At 36.5% G+C, this 20,838-nt stretch overlaps 1 protein-coding gene across 6 annotated transcripts in view; it reads left to right on the forward strand.

Annotated features, from left to right (window-relative positions):
- Positions 1-9,386, forward strand: part of LOC138823808 (lysine-specific demethylase 6A-like) — a 172,552-nt gene extending 163,166 nt beyond the window's left edge. For all 6 annotated transcript variants that reach the window (XM_070017362.1, XM_070017368.1, XM_070017363.1 and 3 more), the window contains 3 exons: positions 3,175-3,301; positions 4,853-5,023; positions 8,558-9,386. In XM_070017362.1, the coding sequence (XP_069873463.1) occupies positions 3,175-3,301; positions 4,853-5,023; positions 8,558-8,587 (328 nt within the window). In that variant the 3' untranslated portion in view covers positions 8,588-9,386. The remainder of the gene's footprint in view (positions 1-3,174; positions 3,302-4,852; positions 5,024-8,557) is intronic.
- The last annotated feature ends 11,452 nt before the right edge of the window (positions 9,387-20,838 follow it).

Genomic DNA, 20,838 nt, shown 5'->3' on the forward strand with positions numbered 1-20,838 from the left:
AAAGGAAACCATGGGACCTATGTTTCTTTGGGCCTGGTTTACTTCACTTAGTATAATTTTTCCAAATCTTTCCATTTCCTAACAAATGGGGCAATGGCATTCTCTCTGATGGGGGCATAGAATACCATGGTGTATATATATACCACATTTTCTTGATCCATTCATCTACTGAGGGGCATCTGGGTTGGTTCCATATCTTAACTATGGTAAATAATGCTGCAGTAAACATAGTCATGCTGGTAGCTTAGTGTGGCCTTGTTTGATCATTTGGGTAAATGCCCAAAAGTGGGATTGCTGGGTCATAGGGGAGCTCTATGTGGAGTCTTTTGAGGAACCTCCATACTGTTTTCCAAAGTGGTTGAACAAGTTTACACTCCCACCAACAATGCAGAAAGGTTCCCTTTTGTCCACATCCCCTACAGCATCTGTTGTTATTAAGAGTTCTTGATTATAGCCATTCTAACTGGAGTGAGGTGGTATCTCAATGTTATTTTGATTTGCATTTCTTCTATGCATTTCTTTTAAGGTTGAGCATTTCTTCATGTGTCTATTGGCCATCCTTCTTTCCTCTTCAGAGAAGTTTCTCTTTAAGTCTAAATAAGCCCATTATTTATCAGGCAGTTGCTTCTTTGAGGATTTGTTGTTGGGGTATTTAATTTTTTGAGTTCCAGGTATATTTTAGGTATGACTAGTGAAATCTTCTCCCAATCTGTGGGCTTTCTATTGATCTTGCTAGCTATGTCCTTTGCCATGCAGAAGCTCTGCAATTTCATGCACTCCCATTTGTCCAACCTTTCTTTGATTTGTTGTTTCTAGGTCTCTATTAAGAAAATTTCAGCCTGTGCCAAAGAGACCTAGGATTTCTCCTATTCTTTCCTGTAATGTTTTCAGGGTTTCTGCTTTGACTCTGAGGTCTTGGATCCATTTGGAGTTGATTCTGGTGCAGGGTGATATATAATGACCTAGCCTTAGTTTTCTACAGGTGATTAACCAATTTTGCCAGCACCATTTACTGAAGAGGTTGTCTTCCATTCTAGTTTCTTAGCTCTCTTATAGAAGATAAGGTGGCTTTGGTCTATGGGTTCATTTCTGGATTTTCAATTCTATTCCATTGGTCCTGAGGTCTGTTCTTGTGCCAGTACCAAGCTGTTTTGCTTACTATGGCTTTGTAGTAGAGTTTGAAATTTGGCCTTTATTGTGGTCTTGTTGGCTTTCTACGTATAGGACATCTTTAAGTATCTTTTGTAGGGTTGGCTTGGTGGAGATACATTGTTTCAGGTTTTCTTTGCTATGGAAGGTTTTTATTTGATCTTTGGTTATGAAGGAGAGTTTAGCTGGGTACAGTATTCTTGGTTGTTTGTCTTTAGGGTGTGGCATACATCATTCCAGCTCTTCTTGCTTTAATTGTCTCTGCTGAGAAATCTAAGGTGATTTTAATTTGTTTCCCTTTATAGGTGATTAATCTTTTCTCCTTAATAGCTTTAAGGATCATTTCCTTAGTCTGAATTGATCCTGTGTGGCTCATAATGTGATTGGGGGGATATCCTGTTCTGGTCTGGTCTATTTGGGGTTCTAAAAGCTTCTTGTATCTGATAGAACTATCTTTTTTGCATGTTTGGGAAGTTCTCTGCTAGGTTCCTGTTAAATAAATTTCCTAGACCATTAACTTCTGTCTTTAGGTGTTCCTGTACACCCATTATCCTCAAATTAGGCCTTCAGATGGTGTCTTCCAAGTGTTGAATAGATCTATCATATTTCTTGTATTTGTCTTGGATAGTTGTTTGTTCTTTCTCTATAATATCTAGGCTGTCTTCAGTCCCCGAGATTCAATCTTCTGCATGGTCTAACCTACTGTCAAGACTATCTACTTTGTTATTTCCTTTCCTTCTAATTAGTGGGCTTTGATGGCTTTCAATTCTTGGTTGGAGCTTTGTTTTAGATCTTGTATGAACTTCTTTACTTTCTTAATTTGGTGTTCAGTGTTTATTCTCAAATCCCTCATTTGTTTCGTTATGGTTTCCTTGGAGTGCCTTTCCTTCTGATGGATTCCATTCAACATTCCCTTTGTAGTCTCCCTGGATTCCTTCACCTGTCTGTCTATGGATTCCATGAATGCCTCTATTGATGTTTGTTTATTCTGATCCCGTTCACAAAATTCCTGTATTATTCTTGATTACCTTCCTCAGGATCACCAAATTCCTGTCTTTCTCTTTGACTGGTCTCAACCTAGGGCTTTAGTTTTTAATTACTATTTTTTTTTAATTGTGAAAATGACATACAGAGGGGTTTACAATTCCATGGTCAAGGTAATGAGTACATTTCTTATTAAGTATTGTTGCCTCCTCCTTTGTTTCCCCTTCCTATCTCACTAGCTATGTCCTTTGCCATGCAGAAGCTCTGCAATTTCATGCAATCCCTTTTGTCCAAACTTTCTTTGATTTGTTGTGTTTCTGGGTCTCTATTAAGAACATTTCAGTCTTTGCCAAAGAGACCTAGGATTTCTCCTATTCTTTCCTGTAATGTTTTCAAGGTGTCTGCTTTGACTCCTAGGTCTTTGATCCATTTGGAGTTTATTCTGCTACAGGGTGATATATAAGGATATAGCTTTCATTTTCTACAAGTGATTAACCAGTTTTGCCAACACCATCTACTGAAGAAACTTTCTTCCATTCTATTTTTTTAAGCTCCCGCCCTTATCAAAGATTAGATGGCTATAGGACTGTAGGTTTATTTCTGGATTTTCAATTCTTGAGTGTGTGTGTGTGTCTCTGGTTGTGAGGCCTGAACTCTGGCCTGGGCGCTATCCCTCAGCTCTTCAGCTCAAGGCTAACACTCTACCACTTGAGCCACAGCGCCACTTCCTGCTTTTTTTTCCTTTTTGCTTATGTGGTTCTGAGGAATCGAACCCAGGGCCTCAGGCACGCAAGTCAAGCGCTCTACCACTGAGCCACCTTCCCAGCCCTGGATTTTCAATTCTATTCCATTGGTCCTCAGGTCTGTTCTTGTGCCAGTACCAAGCTGTTTTGATTACTATGGCTTTATAGTAGAGTTTGAAATTTGGTATTGATCTTCCTTTAGCACTGTTCTTTCTGTTAAGGATTGTTTTTGCTAGTCACTACTTTTTGTTTAGTTCCTGTATCTTTATTTGCTATCCTATTCTTCTCTGTGCAATAGGTATTGTCTTCTGAAAGTTCTAAAGCAATGTCAGACATTGAGAGAGGCTCTTCTTGCATCAGGAAAAGAGGTCCTATGGCATGGACGGTCAAAAAAAGAACCAGCTTCTTACTGTAGCATCTGTGAGGTAAGTAATTGTACGTTTCTTCTCCCCTCTTCTCTCACCCTCTCTTTTTCTCCCCTTTCTCTTTCTCTTACTATACAGGTCCTCTATTGCTTGGATTATGATTCCAGCTCTTTTTCCCCAAGCCAGCCTGGACCACAGTCCTCCTATTTATTCTTTCAGTGTAGCTTGGATGGCAAGCTCTACTCCTTATTTCTGTTGATACAGGGTGTCAAAAACTTTATTGATTGGACTCTTCTGGATCTATTATACCAATCACAGACTCTACAAAGGATAGGATGAGAGGCATCAAAGTGCATAGATTTTGATTGAGATTTTGTCTGTACTGCTTTTTGAACTACAATCCTTATTTCTACTTTCTAGAAGCTAGAATGACAAGTTTAGCCACTCTCCCTGACCTTATTCTTAACCACAAATTAACCTACAACCTGATGTTATTTCTTTTTTTTTTTTTTTTTTTTTTGGGTCCAGTCGTGGGGCCTGAACTCTGGGCCTGGGTGCTGTCCCTCAGCTCTTCAGCTCAAGGCTAGCACTCTACCATTTGAGCCACAGCGCCACTTCTGGCTTTTTTCTTTTTGCTTATGTGGTGCTAAGGAATTGAACCCAGGGCCTCAGGCATGCAAGGCAAATGCTCTACCACTGAGCCACCTTCCCAGCCCCAAACCTGTTGTTATTTCTAATGGTAAAACATTTCACTAAATTACCTTTTTTTTTTTTTTACTGTGACTCATATATTTCCTGTTTTAACAATTTTTATGAATGATGAGTTCTTTTGAACTCATCAACCATTACATCACCATCAGTTTATTATTTGTCATTTCTAAATAAAATGTAGATCTAATTAAACATTACTGTGAAATGTTCTCAAAATCAAAAGAAATACTGAAATTCATAGATGCCATCTGTTAAACACTTTTAAACTTGGTTTATTTTGAGAGATAGAAAAAGAATATTTGGGGGCTGGGAAGGTGGCTCAGTGGTAGAGCGCTTGCCTTGCATGCCTCAGGCCCTGGGTTCGATTCCTCAGCACCACATAAGCAAAAAGAAAAAAGCCGGAAGTGGTGCTATGGCTCAAGTGGTAGAGCGCTAGCCTTGAGCTGAAGAGCTGAGGGACAGCGCCCAGGCCCAGAGTTCAGGCCCCACGACTGGACCTAAAAAAAAAAAAAAAAAAAGAATATTTGGAAATAGAAGCATGTTTAAAGGGCCGAAGGAAGGTGAGAGGGTAAAGAAGTAAATATAGTCAATGTACTCAATGCATATTGTCTAAAACTTGAGTTAAGACTGGGAAACAAATAAACTACATTCTGACTTACAGAACTGAAACTTTTTTATACATGTACTTAATAATCTAAGAGAAAAATAAAAGTAAAATCAAGACTATCTTTTAGTGAAAATTTCTAAATGTACAAACACCGCTCTTGTCTTGCTTATGCTGTGAAATGATGTGGTATATCATACACAATCATGATTTTTAAGTATCAGTATTTTCAATAGAATTCTCTGGTTCAAAATTTAATTATTATCTTATTTCTTTTTTTTCTTTTGTGTAAAAAGGTGGAAGTTTTTAACCTGCTTTTTGTCACTAATGAAAGCAATTCTAAAAAGACATATGAAATACATTGCCATGATTGTGCACAAAAGTCAAGTAGAAATTTAGAAAACTTTGTGGTACTTGAACAGTACAAAATGGAGGATCTAATCCAAGTCTATGATCAGTTTACACTGGTAAGTGAAGTTGTTAGTTTATCATTACAACATTGTAAAACAGCTTTTTTTAAAAAAATTTAATTTTATTTTATTTGTGAACATACTGTACAGAGAAGTTACAATTACATGGGCAGGATAATGCATACATTTCTTACCAAGCATTGCAGCCTCCTCCTATGTTTACCCTTCACATCCCTTCCCAGCCTTCCCCCTCCCCCCCAATCCCAATCCTTCTCCTTCCCCCCCCCCTTCCTACTCCCCACACCGACGTTGTAAAGCTCTTTTTGGACATGACAACTTGTACTTCTCATTGTTGCAACAGGTCCACCTGTATCCTTAAACAACTGGTTTTTCCCCATCTCCTCCACAAGTTATACTGACATCAAATATAGTGAAAGCAGGGGTTATACTGTGGGGGAGGGACATACAAAGCAACAAAGAAATAATCTTATAAATGCATTAGAAACACATGCATGAAAGAAAAAAACATTAAAATACACCTCTAAGGGTTCATTTTCCTGACATCACATTATCTGACCTTTTCCGCTTGACTCATACATATACTAGATATTACAAATAAGGGAAACCATGGAACCTATGTTTCTTTGGGCCTGGCTTACTTCGCGTAATATAATTTTTTCCAAGTTTTTCCATTTCCTAACAAATGGGGCAATGTCATTCTTTCTGATGGAGGCATAGAGTTCCATTGTGTATATATACCACATTTTCTTGATCCATTCATCTGCTGAAGGACATCTGGGTTGGTTCCATATCTTACCTATGGTAAATAATGCTGCAATAAACATAGTTGTGCTGGTAGCTTTAGTGTGGTCTTGTTTGTAAACATTTGGGTAAATGCCCAAAAGTGGGATTGCTGGGTCATAGGGGAGTTCTATGTGAAGTCTTTTGAGGAACCTCCATACTGCTTTCCAAAGTGGTTGAACAAGTTTACATTCCCACCAACAATGAAGTAAGGTTCCTTTCTGTCCACATCCCCTCCAGCATCTGTTGTTGATAGAGTTCTTGATTTTTGCCGTTCTAACTGGAGTAAGGTGATATCTCAATGTTGTTTTGATTTGCATTTCTTTTATGGCTAGGGATGTTGAACATTTCTTCATGTGTCTATTGGCCATCCTTCTTTCTTCTTCAGAGAAGTTTCTCTTTAAGTCTTTCGCCCACTTATTTATTGGGCAGTTGTTTCTTTGAGGATTTGTTGTTGGGGGGTTTAATTTTTTGAGTTCCAAGTATATTTTAGATATGAGACCCTTGTCCGTTGTATGGCTAGTAAAAAACTTCTCCCAATCCATGGGCTTTCTATTGCTCTTGCTAGCTATGTCATTTTCCCTGCAGAAGCTCTGCAATTTCATGCAATCCCATTTGTCCAACCTTTCTTTGATTAAAACAGCTTTTTTTATTCTTGATACTTCATTAAATTATATTAGTAAGACTTAAGTGTCATCAGCACATACATATTGCAAAATTAAAACATTTGAAGTTAGTATATAACCATTTTTTCTTAATAATAATATCCTAAGTAGTAGTCATAATAACTAAATTTAAAAATCTTGTTGTGCTTTAAAAATACAGGTATACTTTATGTTATTAGCATAAACTTTTGCTAGAAGTTGAATTCTTCTGTACTAGTTACACAGATAGAAATGGAGAAGTATGTGTGTGTCTCTGCGTTAAAATACACATTAATTGTACTAGAATGTCATTCTTCCTACAAATATTAACCTTGTAGCTAAAGAAGTAGCTTAACTAAATGGGATAATATGTAAAATTCATGTGAGAACATTTACAATTTTATGGATCATACAGTTGTTAAATTCAAAGACAACTTATTTAGCTTAGGCTTTACTTCTGGTTTTGTTTTATTTTTGGTTTTTTGGGACTTTTGTTGTTTGGAATTATTTATAGTAACATTAGGGCTTGGACTCAGGACCTTCCTTAGCTTTCCCACTCCAACACTTTTTGCTGGTAGACATAAGAATCTCTGACTGCCCTGGCGAGCTTGAGTAGCTTTTAGCTATTCACGATTAGACGCTTGAATAGCTAAAAAATACATATGTAAGTCACATGAGCCTGACTTGGGAGGGTAATACACATAGGAGACATACATACACACATAAACATATACATACATATATAAGTACATATGAATATGTACATACTAACATATTATTAAATTGATATATACATCAGTATATTATATATTATTTTATACTTGCATTAGACATATAGTTATATATACACATATATGCTTAAAGCAGTACTGAGGCTTAAACTTTGAGTGTTGCACTTACTGTTTCAGTTCTACCATTTGAGTGAAATATCCATTTATTTATTTATTTATTTATTTATTTATTTATTTATTTATTTATTTATTTATGTCCTGGGCTTGAACTAGGCCTGGGCACTGTACCTCAGCTCTTCAGCTCAAGGTGAGCTCTCTACAACTTGAGCCACAGTGCCACTTCTGGTTTTCTAGTGGTTAATTGGAGATAAGTCTTATTTACAGACTTTTCTGCCTGGCTGACTTTGAACTGTGATCATCAGGTTTCAGCCTCCTGAGTAGCTACAATTACAGACAGATATGAGCCACTGGTGCCCAGGCATCTCTCCATTTTTTGCTATTACCTGTTGATATGTTTCCAAGACCTTTTGTTCTAAATTTGAAATCTTATTTTGCTCTTTCCCTCCCTCCTTCCCTTCCTCCCTTCCTCCCTCCTTCCCTTCCTTCCTTCTCTCTCTTTTGCCAGTCCTAGGGCTTGAACACAGGGATTAGTTGTTGTCCTCAGCCCCTTTGTGGTCAAAGTTACTGCTCTATTATTTAAGCCACAATGCCACATTCATTGAAATGTTATTTCTGATAGTTGTTATTGAATGACGTATTTGCTGGAAAGATAAAACGTTAATAGCAACAGGTTTATATCACTTACTAGTAAGAATTTAATATTCCATTTAATATTCCACTGGAACATTGGGGCTTTTGTTTTATTTTGTTTTGTTGGTCGTGGGTCTTGAACTCTGAGCCTGGGCAGGAGTGCTCCAGCATTTGACCATGTCCTGTTTTCACCAGAATGTTTTTTGGTATATAAAAAATTACCAATATTGTTCCAAAAAAAAAATTTTTTTTTACATTAATGGGGCCTGAACTTGGTCTGGGTGCTGTCCCTCAGCTCTTCAAGGCTAGCGCTCTACCACTTGAGCCACAATGCCACTTCCAGGCTCTTTATGCTTATATAGAGATGAGGAATCAAACCCAGGGCCTCATGCATGCAAGGCTACCACTCTACTACTGAGCTAATTTCCCAGCACCTCAAACATTTTAAATTAAGTAATGTTCAGGAAAGTATTTTGTTTTATAAGTCTTGGAAAACTTTCTCGAGTATAAATAGTAAAAACATCTTACTTAGCTAGCTGTTGAGGTAAAGTGTTTTGTTCAAACTCACTTCATAAGTAGCTTTAACTTGTTTAAAGCCATAAGCAACAAGTTCTCTTACAGCTTTATGTAACAAAACTATTAATATATATAATTCTTATTTTCAGGTTCCTTCTTTATCATCCTCTTCATCTTAATATGGTTCTAGGAACACCAAGACCTTTCTACTCTTCAGGAAATATCACTGGCTTTCTAGCTATTTATAAGATTTTTTGACTCAATTCTGTCTATATATCCTTTTGAGACTAAAAGATTAGGCAACTAGACAAAGAGTACATTGCCTTTATTCCAAGTTTAACAACGCCAACTTGGTTGACATTTTATAAAATAATAATTATATGGTTTATGTGTATATCTGACCAAACTATCAGAACTGTACAAACTACTGCTTTATTATGTCTGTGCAGTTTTGGCTAATATGTTAGTTTTTATTTGCAGTTTAGCCCTTCAGAATTTTCGTAGGGAAACAATTACTGTCTATCTGGATTACTGTTTACCTGGTCAGTTCTTTGAAGAATGATTGACAAATTTAAATCAAATTTTTGACCTACTTAAGGTTTCCTGTTTTAAGACCCTGATGCTTAACCTATGGTTCTAAAATAAAAGAAGTTAATAGTCAAGATACAAACATAATGGATTGCACATACTAAAGAATAGATATGGTTGATCTTTGCTTCTAATCTGAACCAATTAAAGTATTTATAAAATGCATATTTATTGCTTGAAAATATTTGTGATTAGAATGTTGTTTTTATTCCCACACTTAATTTGCCATTAAATATGGAGTATTGTAATTTTAAATAAATACTATTACGTTTTTTAATTGTAAAAAAACTGCTTAGTATTGTATAGAAACTTTTATTAAAATTGTTTAATGTTTAAAGGGTTTTCGACTGTTTGAGTATTGAAGATTTTCTACAAAGACCCAGTTTCTGTTTTCTTTTTAATTTAAAGAATATATATTTTAAATGTATGTTTGTGTGTGTGCACTATACAAATGTATATTAGAGACAAATCTCAATATATAATTATGTAAAAACAAATTCTAATTTTTTACATCTGTGATTGCTTTTAAGGTGCCTGATATAAAACATCCTACCAAACACAAGTATGCTTATTTTTCAAGTTTCTTTTAGTCTCATTTTATATTAAGTGACAACTTCTGTAATGTTAAGTAGAAAAAAATTGTTGAAAAGTGTATTTTTTGATAGTACCTATAGTAAAGTTGAGACTTCAAGTTGAGACTTGAACATTATATAGCTTTGATAAATTTTATCACATAGAATATTTAATGGAAAAGAGATTTAAAGTGATGACTTCTGTTTACAGAGCAAATATATTGACAGAATTATTTTTAAAATTAGATGACTAAAGTTCCTTGTTTCCGTGCTTATACAGTATGGTGTGACTAGGGAGATGAAGCTATTTTAATATTTTTAATCACTAATTTTAACAAGTTCTATGAAGACTTATTTCATATGGACATCTATTTAACTATATAATCTTATTTTACAATAAGATTTGGCTTATCATACCCTTCTAAAATTTTTGGCATATATATTCATTTTCTTATTTATTCTTTAGAAACTTCAGTGATGAGTTAAAATGTAATAAAGTGATTAAAATTTCAGAAGGTATTTTATAATAATACTTGGTATAATGTCTTCATAATTGGATTAAGAATCTTTTTATGCAAATGCTGATAGGTCACACCCAAAATCCTGGCTATTTAAAACACTGTGATCTGAGGATCAAGGTTCAGAGCCAGCTTGAACCTTTGGGCAGACAAATCCAAAACACTCCAATTATCCAGCCAAAAGTTGGAAGTGGTGTATGGCTCAAGCAGTGGACCACTGGCTTTGAGCATAAAAGCAGGTCTAAATGAAAACTCCAATACCAGCACCATTCCTTTCCTCACCCCCCCACCCCCCACAATTTTTTTTTTAGAACTCAAAGTGGTAACTTTTTTTGGGGGGGTGAGGTTAGTCATGGGGCTTGAACTCTGGGTCTGGGCACTGTCCCTCAGCTCTTAAGCTCAAGGCTAGCACTCTACCACTTGAGCCTAGAGCGCCACTTCCCAAAGTGATAACTTTTAGAAGTAAATTATCCTAAGGAAGGGTATCTTTTTTATACAGTCTTGGAATGCTTTGTAGAAATAGTTATAAAACCAAAGTATGAAAATCCTTTATTTTAAGGTAATTTTCAAATACTGTAATCTGTTAACATTAATTATCTTAATGGAATTCAGAAGGAAATAACTACAGCTTTACTTAAGTAAATGTTTCTGAATATTTTAAATGCTATTATTTGTGTATTCTAACATTGTTCAATAAAGTCAAACCTTTTTTTTCCCCACGCAAAAATTTCAGATCAGCCATCAAAAACAAAAGATTTTAGAATTCTACCAATGACTTTTCTTAACTGGTTATATTTTGTTATTACTGACATATATCTTGTTTTGTGGCACCTATTTTTAAATGTTTAAATGAATAGGAAATGAAGGAAACATTATTACTTGGAAGTATGTATTGATGATGAACTCCTTTAATCAACTTATCAACTTTTTGAAAGCTTTTTAGGCTTTAAAATTTAGCATTCAATTATGTGATCTAAGAGTGTTAAGTCCTTTTTTACATGCATTCTATGTATTTTCTTACTGCAGTAAAGGACATACTAGCTTCATAAACAATCATAAGAGAAAACATTCTATCTTTCATTGTTATACTTTAGGCTTTGGAGAGGCTTTTATCAAGAATAAATTCCTTTCATTACTAGTTGGCCACTAGTTTAGTTTTTTTGTTTGTTTTGTATGTATTTTTTTTCCCCTTCCAAAAATGAGATTTAAATGCAGGGCCTTGAGTTTTCTGGGCAGTATTCTATCTCTTAAGTCATGTCCAACCCTTTCCCCAGATGTCTTTCAATTAAAGAAATTAATATAAGACCCACATTGCACAACACATACTTCTTCCTAAAGTAAAATAAATTTGACTGTATGGTTAATTAGGTATTGCTAGTTTTTAGCCTGATCATTTTTTTCTTATTGTGAAAATACCGTACAGAAGAGTTACAATTACATGAGCAAGATAACGAGTACATTTCTTATAAGCATTGTTGCCTCCTCTTTGTTTCCCCTTCCCATCCCTTTCCATTCTCCTCCCACCTCCCCTGACCCGATCCTCTTCTCCCTCCCCCCCCAGCCTGATTATTTTTGAGGTAGTTTACATTTAAGTCCAAGCTGGTCTGAACCATGATTTATTTTTTTGTAATTGCTATGTTTTATATTCTAATATCTTTTTATTGTTCTGTTGTGAGAGATGAGAGACACTAGTCTGTAGTTTTCACTTTTAATACTACCATGAACAACATCATTATCAGGTTATGATGTAAAAATTGAGACATTGATATAAAATTTATATTAATTCCTTTAATATTCAGTAGAATTATCTGTCTTGTCCTTTCTAATTATTTTTTTGGTCAGTCATGGGGCTTAAACTCTGGGCCTGGGCACTATCCCTCAGTTCTTCAGCTCAAGGCAAGTGCTCTACTGCTTAAGCCACAGTGCCACTTCCAGTTTTCTAATGCCTTATTGGAGATAAAGAGTGTCACAGACTTTCTTGTCCAGGGTTTAAACCATGATCCTCAGATCTCAGCCTCCTGAGTAGCTAGGATTATAGACGTTAGCCAATGGTGCCCCGCTCTTTTTTAGTGTTTTATATTACAGATTAAATTTTTTTCCCTCTGGAAGCAATAATCTTTGTAACTTGTGACTTCACACTTGCCAAGCAAGTATTATACTTCTTCAGCAATATTCCTTACCCTTTTTGTTTCACATATATTTTCAGATAGAATCTAGAAAATTCTGAGATTCCAGGTCATAATCCTCCTTCCTGAGTAGCTGGGAATCTAGACATATACCCCTACATCTCGCTTAGTTTTGAGACAGTTTCAGTTTTTTGTTTTTTTTTAAGAACTTTATTTTTTTTTAATTTTTATTTTTGCTTATGTGGTGCTGGGGAATTGAACCCAGGGCCTCAGGCATGCAAGGCAAGCGCTAAGCGCTCTACCACTGAGCCACCTTCCCAGCCCCCAGTTTCAGTTTTTTACTAAAGTTTTGTGGGGTTTTTTTTGTTGTTGTTGTTGTTGTTTGTTTGATTTTTATTGGTCCTGGGGCTTGAACTTAGGGTCTGGGCTCTGTCCCTGAGCCTCTCTGTGCTCAAGGCTTTACAACTTAAGCCATAGCAGCACTTCTTTTTTTATTGAGGCAAGCATTCTACTACTAAGCTACATTCCCAGCCTCAATGTTTTTGAACCAAGATATCTCAATCTTTTTCTCTAAAAGAGTTGGGATTACAGACATTAATTATCATACTGGCCTTAAATTATTTTAAGGATTACAAAATTATTTGAATTGTACAGTTACTCCTTGGGGTTACTATTGTTTGTTTAGTACCTTCTTGTAATTCTTTTGCTAGCATTTTTTTTTCTTTTTTTTGGTCAGTTGTGGGTCTTGAGCTCTGAGTGTGGGCATTGTGCCTTAGCTCTTCAGCTTAAGGAAAGTGTTCTACCACTTGAGCCACAGCTCCACTTCTGGTTTTCTGTTGGTTCATTGAAGATGTTTCAGGGAATTTTCCTGTATGGGCTGGCTTTGAACCACAATCCTCAGATCTCAGCCTTCTGAGTAGCTAGGATTACAGGAGTGAGTCACTGGCACCGAGCAAGCTAGCATTTTCTTATCTCCTATGTTTTTGTGTAGATTTTGTATAATGTAACAATAGTGTCAGGTATTTCTAAGTATTGGAAAAATTTAGTATCTGTATTTAACTATTTGGGCTGAACTGTTAAAGAATTTGTACTCTACATTTATTAAATACAATGTTGATTTTCCTTTATACTGAATATAACATCAGATGTGATAATTGTTATTATATAGCAATTATCAATATGAATATGAAACTTTATGAAAAGGTAGAATATTTTATAGTTAGTTAACATTTTTACATATTTTATTGTTTCTCTTTACTGGAAGTTCTGAACATTGTTAATTGGTGGGGTTTTTTGGAGAATTTGGTTTAGTTATTCTTTATGAGTTTTACAACACTGATCTTTTAAATTTTATTTTAGCTTAAGAAGGCTTATGTTTCTTCTTAATTTTTTTTCTGGCCCGTGCTGGGGCTTGAACCAGAGCCTGGGCACCGTCCCTGAGCTGCTTTTGCTCAAGGTTAGCTTTTTCTGTTTATATGGTACTAAGGTATTGAACCCAGGGCTTCATGCATGCTAGTCAAACACTCTACCAGTAAGCCACATTCCCACCCCTCTTTTTAATTTTTGAAGAATAATTTCAGCATCTTTTCAGTTCATCAAGGATTACATTATTTTCTTCAAATGTTACTTTTTCACTAGAACACATTTTTTGTGGTAGGGCAGTACTCAAGGCTCTCTACCTACAAAACAGGCAAAGTTTAACTTGTACAATCTTCAGTTTTTTAGTTTCTACTTAGAAATTATTACTCATTTTCTTGCTAAAACCATCTAGTTTGTTTTAAGAAATTTATGGAGAATTTATAATTATCTCTTCAAAATTGTAAAGTGACACAGTGGTATATGCATTACACTATTTAAATACAGACTGAAAACAACGAAAGTAGCAATCTTGAGACACTGAGATTCTTGTTAGAAGTTTTAGTGGCCCACACAAGCACTCAAGATAAGTTGCACTGAAATAAAAGTACCTTTTTCTTTTGTTTTTTGTTTTGTCGGTTGCAAGGCTTGAGCCTGGGTGCTCTTAATCTCAAGGCTAGCACCCTACCACTTGAGCCACATGCCACTTCCAGTTTTCTGAGTGGTTTATTGGAGATAAGAGTCTCACAGACTTTGCTGCCTAGGCTGGCTTTGAACCATGATCCTCAGATCTAGCCTCCTTAGTAACTAGGTTTATAGGCATGAGCCACCAGCACCTGGTTTAAAATACTACTTTTTTTAAACTAGGCTATTTCACTATTTTCTCTTTATGAAGAAAAAAAAATAGCGTAAACAGTTACTCCTTCAGTATCTAGCTTCAGTTTGACTTCACATAGACCACTAAAGAAGCTGACAAATGTGGATGCCTACCACAGCTAAAAGTCAGGCAACCATTATGGCCAATGAAACTATACAAAGTTGGAAATGATTCATAGCTGAAGCTTTTCCTTCTGGAAAAGGTCTCTTCCTAGCATTTCAGTATTTGTCAACCTGACTGGTATGAGAAACATTCATATTAACATATAACTTTGACTCTTTGAAGATTTTTTGAAGATTTCTAAATTGGAAGCTTTTTTTTGTGATTTGGAACTGCATGATCCCTCAAAGGACAAAAGGAGAAAAACCAGCAGGGCACTGATGGCTCATTCCTGAACCTAGCTATTCAATAAACTATCCCCCCCCCACAAAATGTGGATATAAAAATGTGACACACAAGTTACCTTCAGTTCAAGCCCCAGTACCAGCACAGACATACAAAAGTATTTACTTTTTCCTCCCTTTTAAAATTTCACTTTATTATTTATTTGCACTACTGAAATGATTTCCTTAAAAAAAAGTCCTCATAACCTTACTATATCGTTTTTTTATTTGCTGTTTTTAGTCTAATTTAGTTGCTAATATTTTATATCATTTTTAAATTTGGAAAAAGTTTTTGAACTTTTCATGTTTGAGTACATTTTAATTAAGAAATTTTTGGCTTTTAAGTCTTAGAATACCCTGCTCAATATCTATAAAAACATATGATACATACATATGGTAATAGTTGGGCACCAATGGCTCATGACTATAATCCTAGCTCCTAAGGAGGGTGAGATCTGAGGATTGCTGTTCAAAGCAAACCCAGGCAAGCAATTCTGTGAGATTCTTATCTCCAATAAATCAGCAGAAAACCAGAAATGGCACTGTCTGTGGCTCAAATGGTAGAGTACTCACCTTAATCTGAAGAGCTGAGGGAGAGTGCCCAGCCCAGAGTTCAAGCCCCACAGCCAACAAAAATATGTGTGTGTGGGGGGGAGGGTGGTGGTGGTAATAATTTTCCTTTAGAATGTTTTGGTTTCCTGAGGAAATTTACCAAATACATTTTTAGAACAAATGTTTAAATCAGCCTTTTTGAAGGTGAAATGCTGATCATTAGATGTTTACTTTAAGATTAATTAGACTGTTAGCGTATTTAGGAGAATAATGTGTTGGTTCACTGCATATTAAGTAAGAATTTTTAAATCCTTTTTGTTAATAATTTTAAACAGATGTTAGAGTAAAATTATAAATTTTTTTTGGCTGGTTGGAAAGTCAAGAACTCATAATTAGATTTTATTCTAACACCTACAGATTTTGTTTTGTTTTGCCAGTCTTGGGGCGTGAACTTAGGGACTGAGCACCATCCCTGACCTTTTTGCACTCTACAACTTGAGCCACAGCACCACTTCTAGCTTTTTCTGGTTATGAGGTGCTGAGGAATCGAACCCAGGGCTTTGTGCATACTAGGCAAGCACTCTTCCACTAAGCCTCATTCCCAGCCCATACACCTACAAATTTTAAGTAAACTTTTTAACACTTTTTTTTGGCGGGGGGGTTAGGTCGTGGGGCCTGAACTCTGGGCCTGAGCGCTGTCCCTAAGCTCTTCAGCCCAAGGCTAGCGCTCTACCACTTGAGCCACAGCGCCACTTCCAGCTTTTTTCTTTTTGCTTATGTGGTGCTGAGGAATCAAACCCAGGGCCTCAGGCATGCAAGGCAAGCACTCTCCCACTGAGCCCCCTTGCCAGCCTCACGTTTGGAACTCTGTAGGCCAGCTAAAGAGGCCAATTTTTCTTAGAGAGTTTTAAAGAAAACTCTATCACATAAGCCTCTATCCCATAGCCAATATCTTTAATCTAGAAAAGGTTTTTCGATTGAAATACTTTTTTGAATACTGAATGAAATCTTAAAACATTTTTATGCAATAGTGATTGCATTGGTTAATAATCCAAGCATTGTAAATAACCATTTCTTTTTTACTTCCTTTGCCATTTTCACTTGACTTGAGGAGAGTTAACACCTAAGGCCTCTATTTGGATTAATGTGTTAGAAACAACTCTTTTAAGAGATTTATATGCACATATCTGTAAAATAAGTTTTAGGTATTATAAGCACACATAAAATTTAAGCTTAAAGAAAAGAAAAAAACATTACCAAGCATTGGTGGCTCATCTCTCCAATTCTAGTACTCAGAAGACTAATATCTTAGGAGCATGGTTTAAAGCCAACCAGATAGCAACCTTATCTCTGCTTAATCATTTAAAAAAAAGCTGGAATTAGAGTTATGATCAAGCTTTAGAGTGCTAGATGTTTTAAAAAAAAACTCAGGCTCTGGGGCTGGGAAGGTCTCAGTGGTAGAGTGCTTGCCTTGCATGCATGAGGCCCTGGGTTCGATTCCTCAGCACCACATAAGCAGAAAAAGCTGGAAGTGGCGTTTTGGCTCAAGTGATAGGGCACTAGCCTTGAGCTGAAGAACTGAGGGTCAGTGCTCCTGCGCAGATTTCAGGCCCCATGACTGACAAAACAAAACAAAACAAAACTCAGGCTCTGAGTTCAAACCCCAGGATCAGAAAAAAATAATTAGTAAATTGGCTATGATTTTTTTTAAAAGACCAGATGCAATCGTCTTTTCCCAAAGTTTAGTAGACCAGTACACAAAATAATATCTACTATTAAATAATACTGAGTACTTCAAAATATATTTTTTAACCTTTGATTACTTGTGTTTTAAGCACCAATACAGCAAATGTAACCAATGTAGATGGGCTGTTGGAAAAAAATTAATAACAGCCCTGTCATGGTAGCTACGTTATATTTTTTTTCAGCCAGTCCACAATAAAGTCTCAGGAAAATACAAATTAGATATTTCCATTTTTGTTTGGGCTCTTAAAATAGAAAAAAAAATTGAAAAACCAGATAAACTTGCCCTACTCAGCTCATTAATAGAGTAAGCAGTAGTCACATAGTTTAGTAGACGCAGCAGGTTGGCAGTTAGCATTGCTGTTTGATTAGTAAGAGTTTTATATGCTTGTTGATGGATTTGTGTAAAAGATTCATGGTCTGCAGTTGCCATGAACATAGTGTAAACAGATTTTGAAGTTACTGGCTTGAATTTATGCCTCAGCTTAGGCAATTTTGTCCCAGCAGAGCTACATATTTACTGTTTTTTTATATTTAAATTTTTCTACATTCCATTATACAGTGCACAATTTCTTTTGGTAGTGCCTTCCATTTTAAGTGCACATAATGTAAAAATACTTTATAATAAACATTTCAAATACCTTTTCTTAATTCCTTCAAAACTGTACAGATTGGCCATTTAGGTCTAGGATGTTCATGATCCGTAAATATTGCAAATGCTTGGGCCAAAATGGAGATGGCACTAAAGAGAAAAAAATTTTTTTCCTTTTTTAAGGACCCTATAGGAGGCAAAGGAAGGAAAGCAAAACAAAGGTAAAAGGAAGATTTCAAATGTCCTCTTTTCAGAACTATTATTTTTGGGGATGTAGCAGTGGCCCATAAGGCCAGATTGATTATACACAATAGAAAGATACTCTCTTTACCTTTTTTTTTTTTTTTTTCTTTTTTTGGGTCCGGTCGTGGGGCCTGAACTCTGGGCCTGGGCACTATCCCTCAGCTCTTCAGCTCAAGGCTAGTGCTCTACCACCTGAGCCACAGCGCCACTTCCAGCTTTTTTCTTTTTGCTTATGTGGTGCTGAGGAATCGAACCCAGGGCCTCAGGCATGCAAGGCAAGCGCTCTACCACTGAGCCACCTTCCCAGCCCTGTCTCTTACCTTTGATGTGCTTTAAGGAGCTTAAAAGACACACATTTTCATATCCAAAGGTAATTCTTTTGTAAATCATGGAGAGTGTTCCTGGGCACACTAATGGAGAGTAATTCGCTGTACTTTCTTAAGCTTTCATTCTACAATTTTAAAAATTTGCTTCAAGCTGGGCACCAGCAGCTCATACTTGTAATCTAGTTTCTCAGGAAGCTGACATCGGCCCTGGCAGAAAAAAACCCATGAAACTTTATCTCCAGTTAGCAACTGTTGCTATTCACACAGCTAGACCTGGGAACGGGATGCCTGGGTAGAAAGTAAATTACACAATGTGGATATAGACAAAATTTAATAGGGGAAACTACCTACTCATATATGGCATACATACAAAGCAAGTCTTAGTCAGTGGCCATGTGACATTTCACAAGGCCAAAAGATTACAGGGATAGGCAAGGCCAAAAGGTTTTAAGGTATATATGAGGTCAAAAGGCAACAAAAGTTATACAAGGCACAAATGTTTTACACAAAGAAGTGTTGAGGCGTTGTTTATGTGTTTATGGCACCATTAGGAGGCATGAAGAGCACATCCAGAGCCTTCCCTAAGGTCATGGCCAGGGCATACAAACTTTTTTGACTCAAGAGTTTTCTCTTTCCCCTGAGGCTTTTAGCTAGGTGCTTTGACTGTTGCTAGAACTATGGAGGAGTTTTCTCTTCCCCTTCTAGCACACACAACCTCCAGATCCTCTAGGAAGGGTCACACAAGTTTGTGTCTCTGACAAGCAACCAGAAAACAAAATGAAACTGCAGCTAAAGTGGTAGAGACTAGCCTTGAAGCAAAACAGCAGGGATAGCACCCACACACATGCAAAAAAGTTGCTTCAACGTTCATCCTTTTGAGAAAAAGGAAGAAATTTCTTGCTGAAACTAAACATAGTAGCAACTACCCCAAGTTTGCCACTTTGGTCTCAATCTCCTCAGACAGAGTACCACTTGTTGATTCTGTCCAACAGATACTGGACTGACAGATAAAATGGTTCATGTGGTCATTCTAATACTTTAATATTAAAAATTTCATTACCACCATGATTGAGGAATGATGACTGAGGGTAAGGTAGGTGTCTTCCTCTACATTGCACCATTCTTTTTAAGGGTCAAATTGTGGGGGCTATCCCTTAAGGGACAGATTAAAAGGCACATTTCAGGTGGTTAAAAAAAATCAAGAAGCAATAACATGAGAAACAGACCCATGATAGAAGGAACAGTAAAATACAGGAATTCAATCCTGTGTTTTGATAGGGTTACCACTCAATGTCAGACACAAAAGCATCCATAAAACTGGATTTTTCTTCTGGCATCATGCATTCTCCATGCTTTTATAGTTCCCTCCAAACAGATTAAAAAAATACAGAATCTGATGAAAGAGGAATGTTTATAGTTTATAGTTTATAGTTCCAGTCTCACATCAGAGAGCTGGTCATAACTACTGGTGACGATGAATGCCTTGGTGACACACTTAGCCATCCTTTTTGCAAGGTAAGAATGCACTTTTTGCCATATTTAAACACAGTGTTTATGGGGATTTGGGTATGACGGTTTCTTTTCTCATGTGGTAGGATAGTACCAAAGAATAAAGAAATTTTATTTCTCCTAACATCTCAGATGGTAACTTGATATCTTGACAAAAGGCCTAATTTTTGAGATTGAGTACCTGATACCAGAAATAATATCATCTTAGCAAGGGAATAACTACCACAGTATCTGGAAGAGAACTATGAGGAGGACCATGATAAGGGTGAGGTTCTGAAAAGTACACAAAGATAATACAGGAGATATACAGTCTGTTTACTAGTGTCTATACCTGTGGCAAAAAGTGAATTTTATAACTAGGGATCACTGGAAAGAGTACTTAGCCTACAACTGGCATAGTCTTCAGCCTCTACTAACCATCTGGATTGCTTTATAATGTAGGACTGAGAAATTTAAAAGCATGTGTTAAGAATCATGTGATTTCTTCAGCATTGGAGGGATATTAAAACAGAATCTGGAAGACAGAGTTCTCTCTAAACTCCAAGCCTCTGGCTTGTCTACTTGCTGCCCCTGGAAATAGAAACAAGATCCTAAGGAATAAGTAGGAACCTCTGCATAAAACATGGCAAAGCCAGGCACTGGTGGCTCATGCCTGTAATCCTAGCTATGAAGGAGGCTGAGATCTGAGGATCACAGTTCAAAGCCAGCCCAGGTAGGAAAGTCTGTGAGACTTACCACCAGAAAACTGGAAATGGCACAGTGGCTCAAGTGGTAAAGTGCTCTGAAGAGCTGAAGAACTGAGGAACAGTGCCCAGGCCCAGAGTTCAAGCCCCATGACTGACAAAAAACAACAACAACAAACACATTGAAAAACTCATCTGCTAGCAGAGAAGCCTGGAATGCACAGAAGTAGAGCTGCAAAGTAAAATCATCCCTGAAACAGACAAATGACTAAATAGGCCAAGTTGTAGACTATGAACTACTAGAGATTAGTTATCGGTCCTCTCAAAAACTCTGAATATTACCTTCAAGATCCTAAGCCATC

The sequence above is a fragment of the Dipodomys merriami genome, unplaced genomic scaffold, assembly GCF_024711535.1.
Source record: "Dipodomys merriami isolate MVZ:Mamm:240054 unplaced genomic scaffold, mDipMer1.0.p SCAF_123, whole genome shotgun sequence".
NCBI lineage: Eukaryota > Metazoa > Chordata > Mammalia > Rodentia > Heteromyidae > Dipodomys > Dipodomys merriami.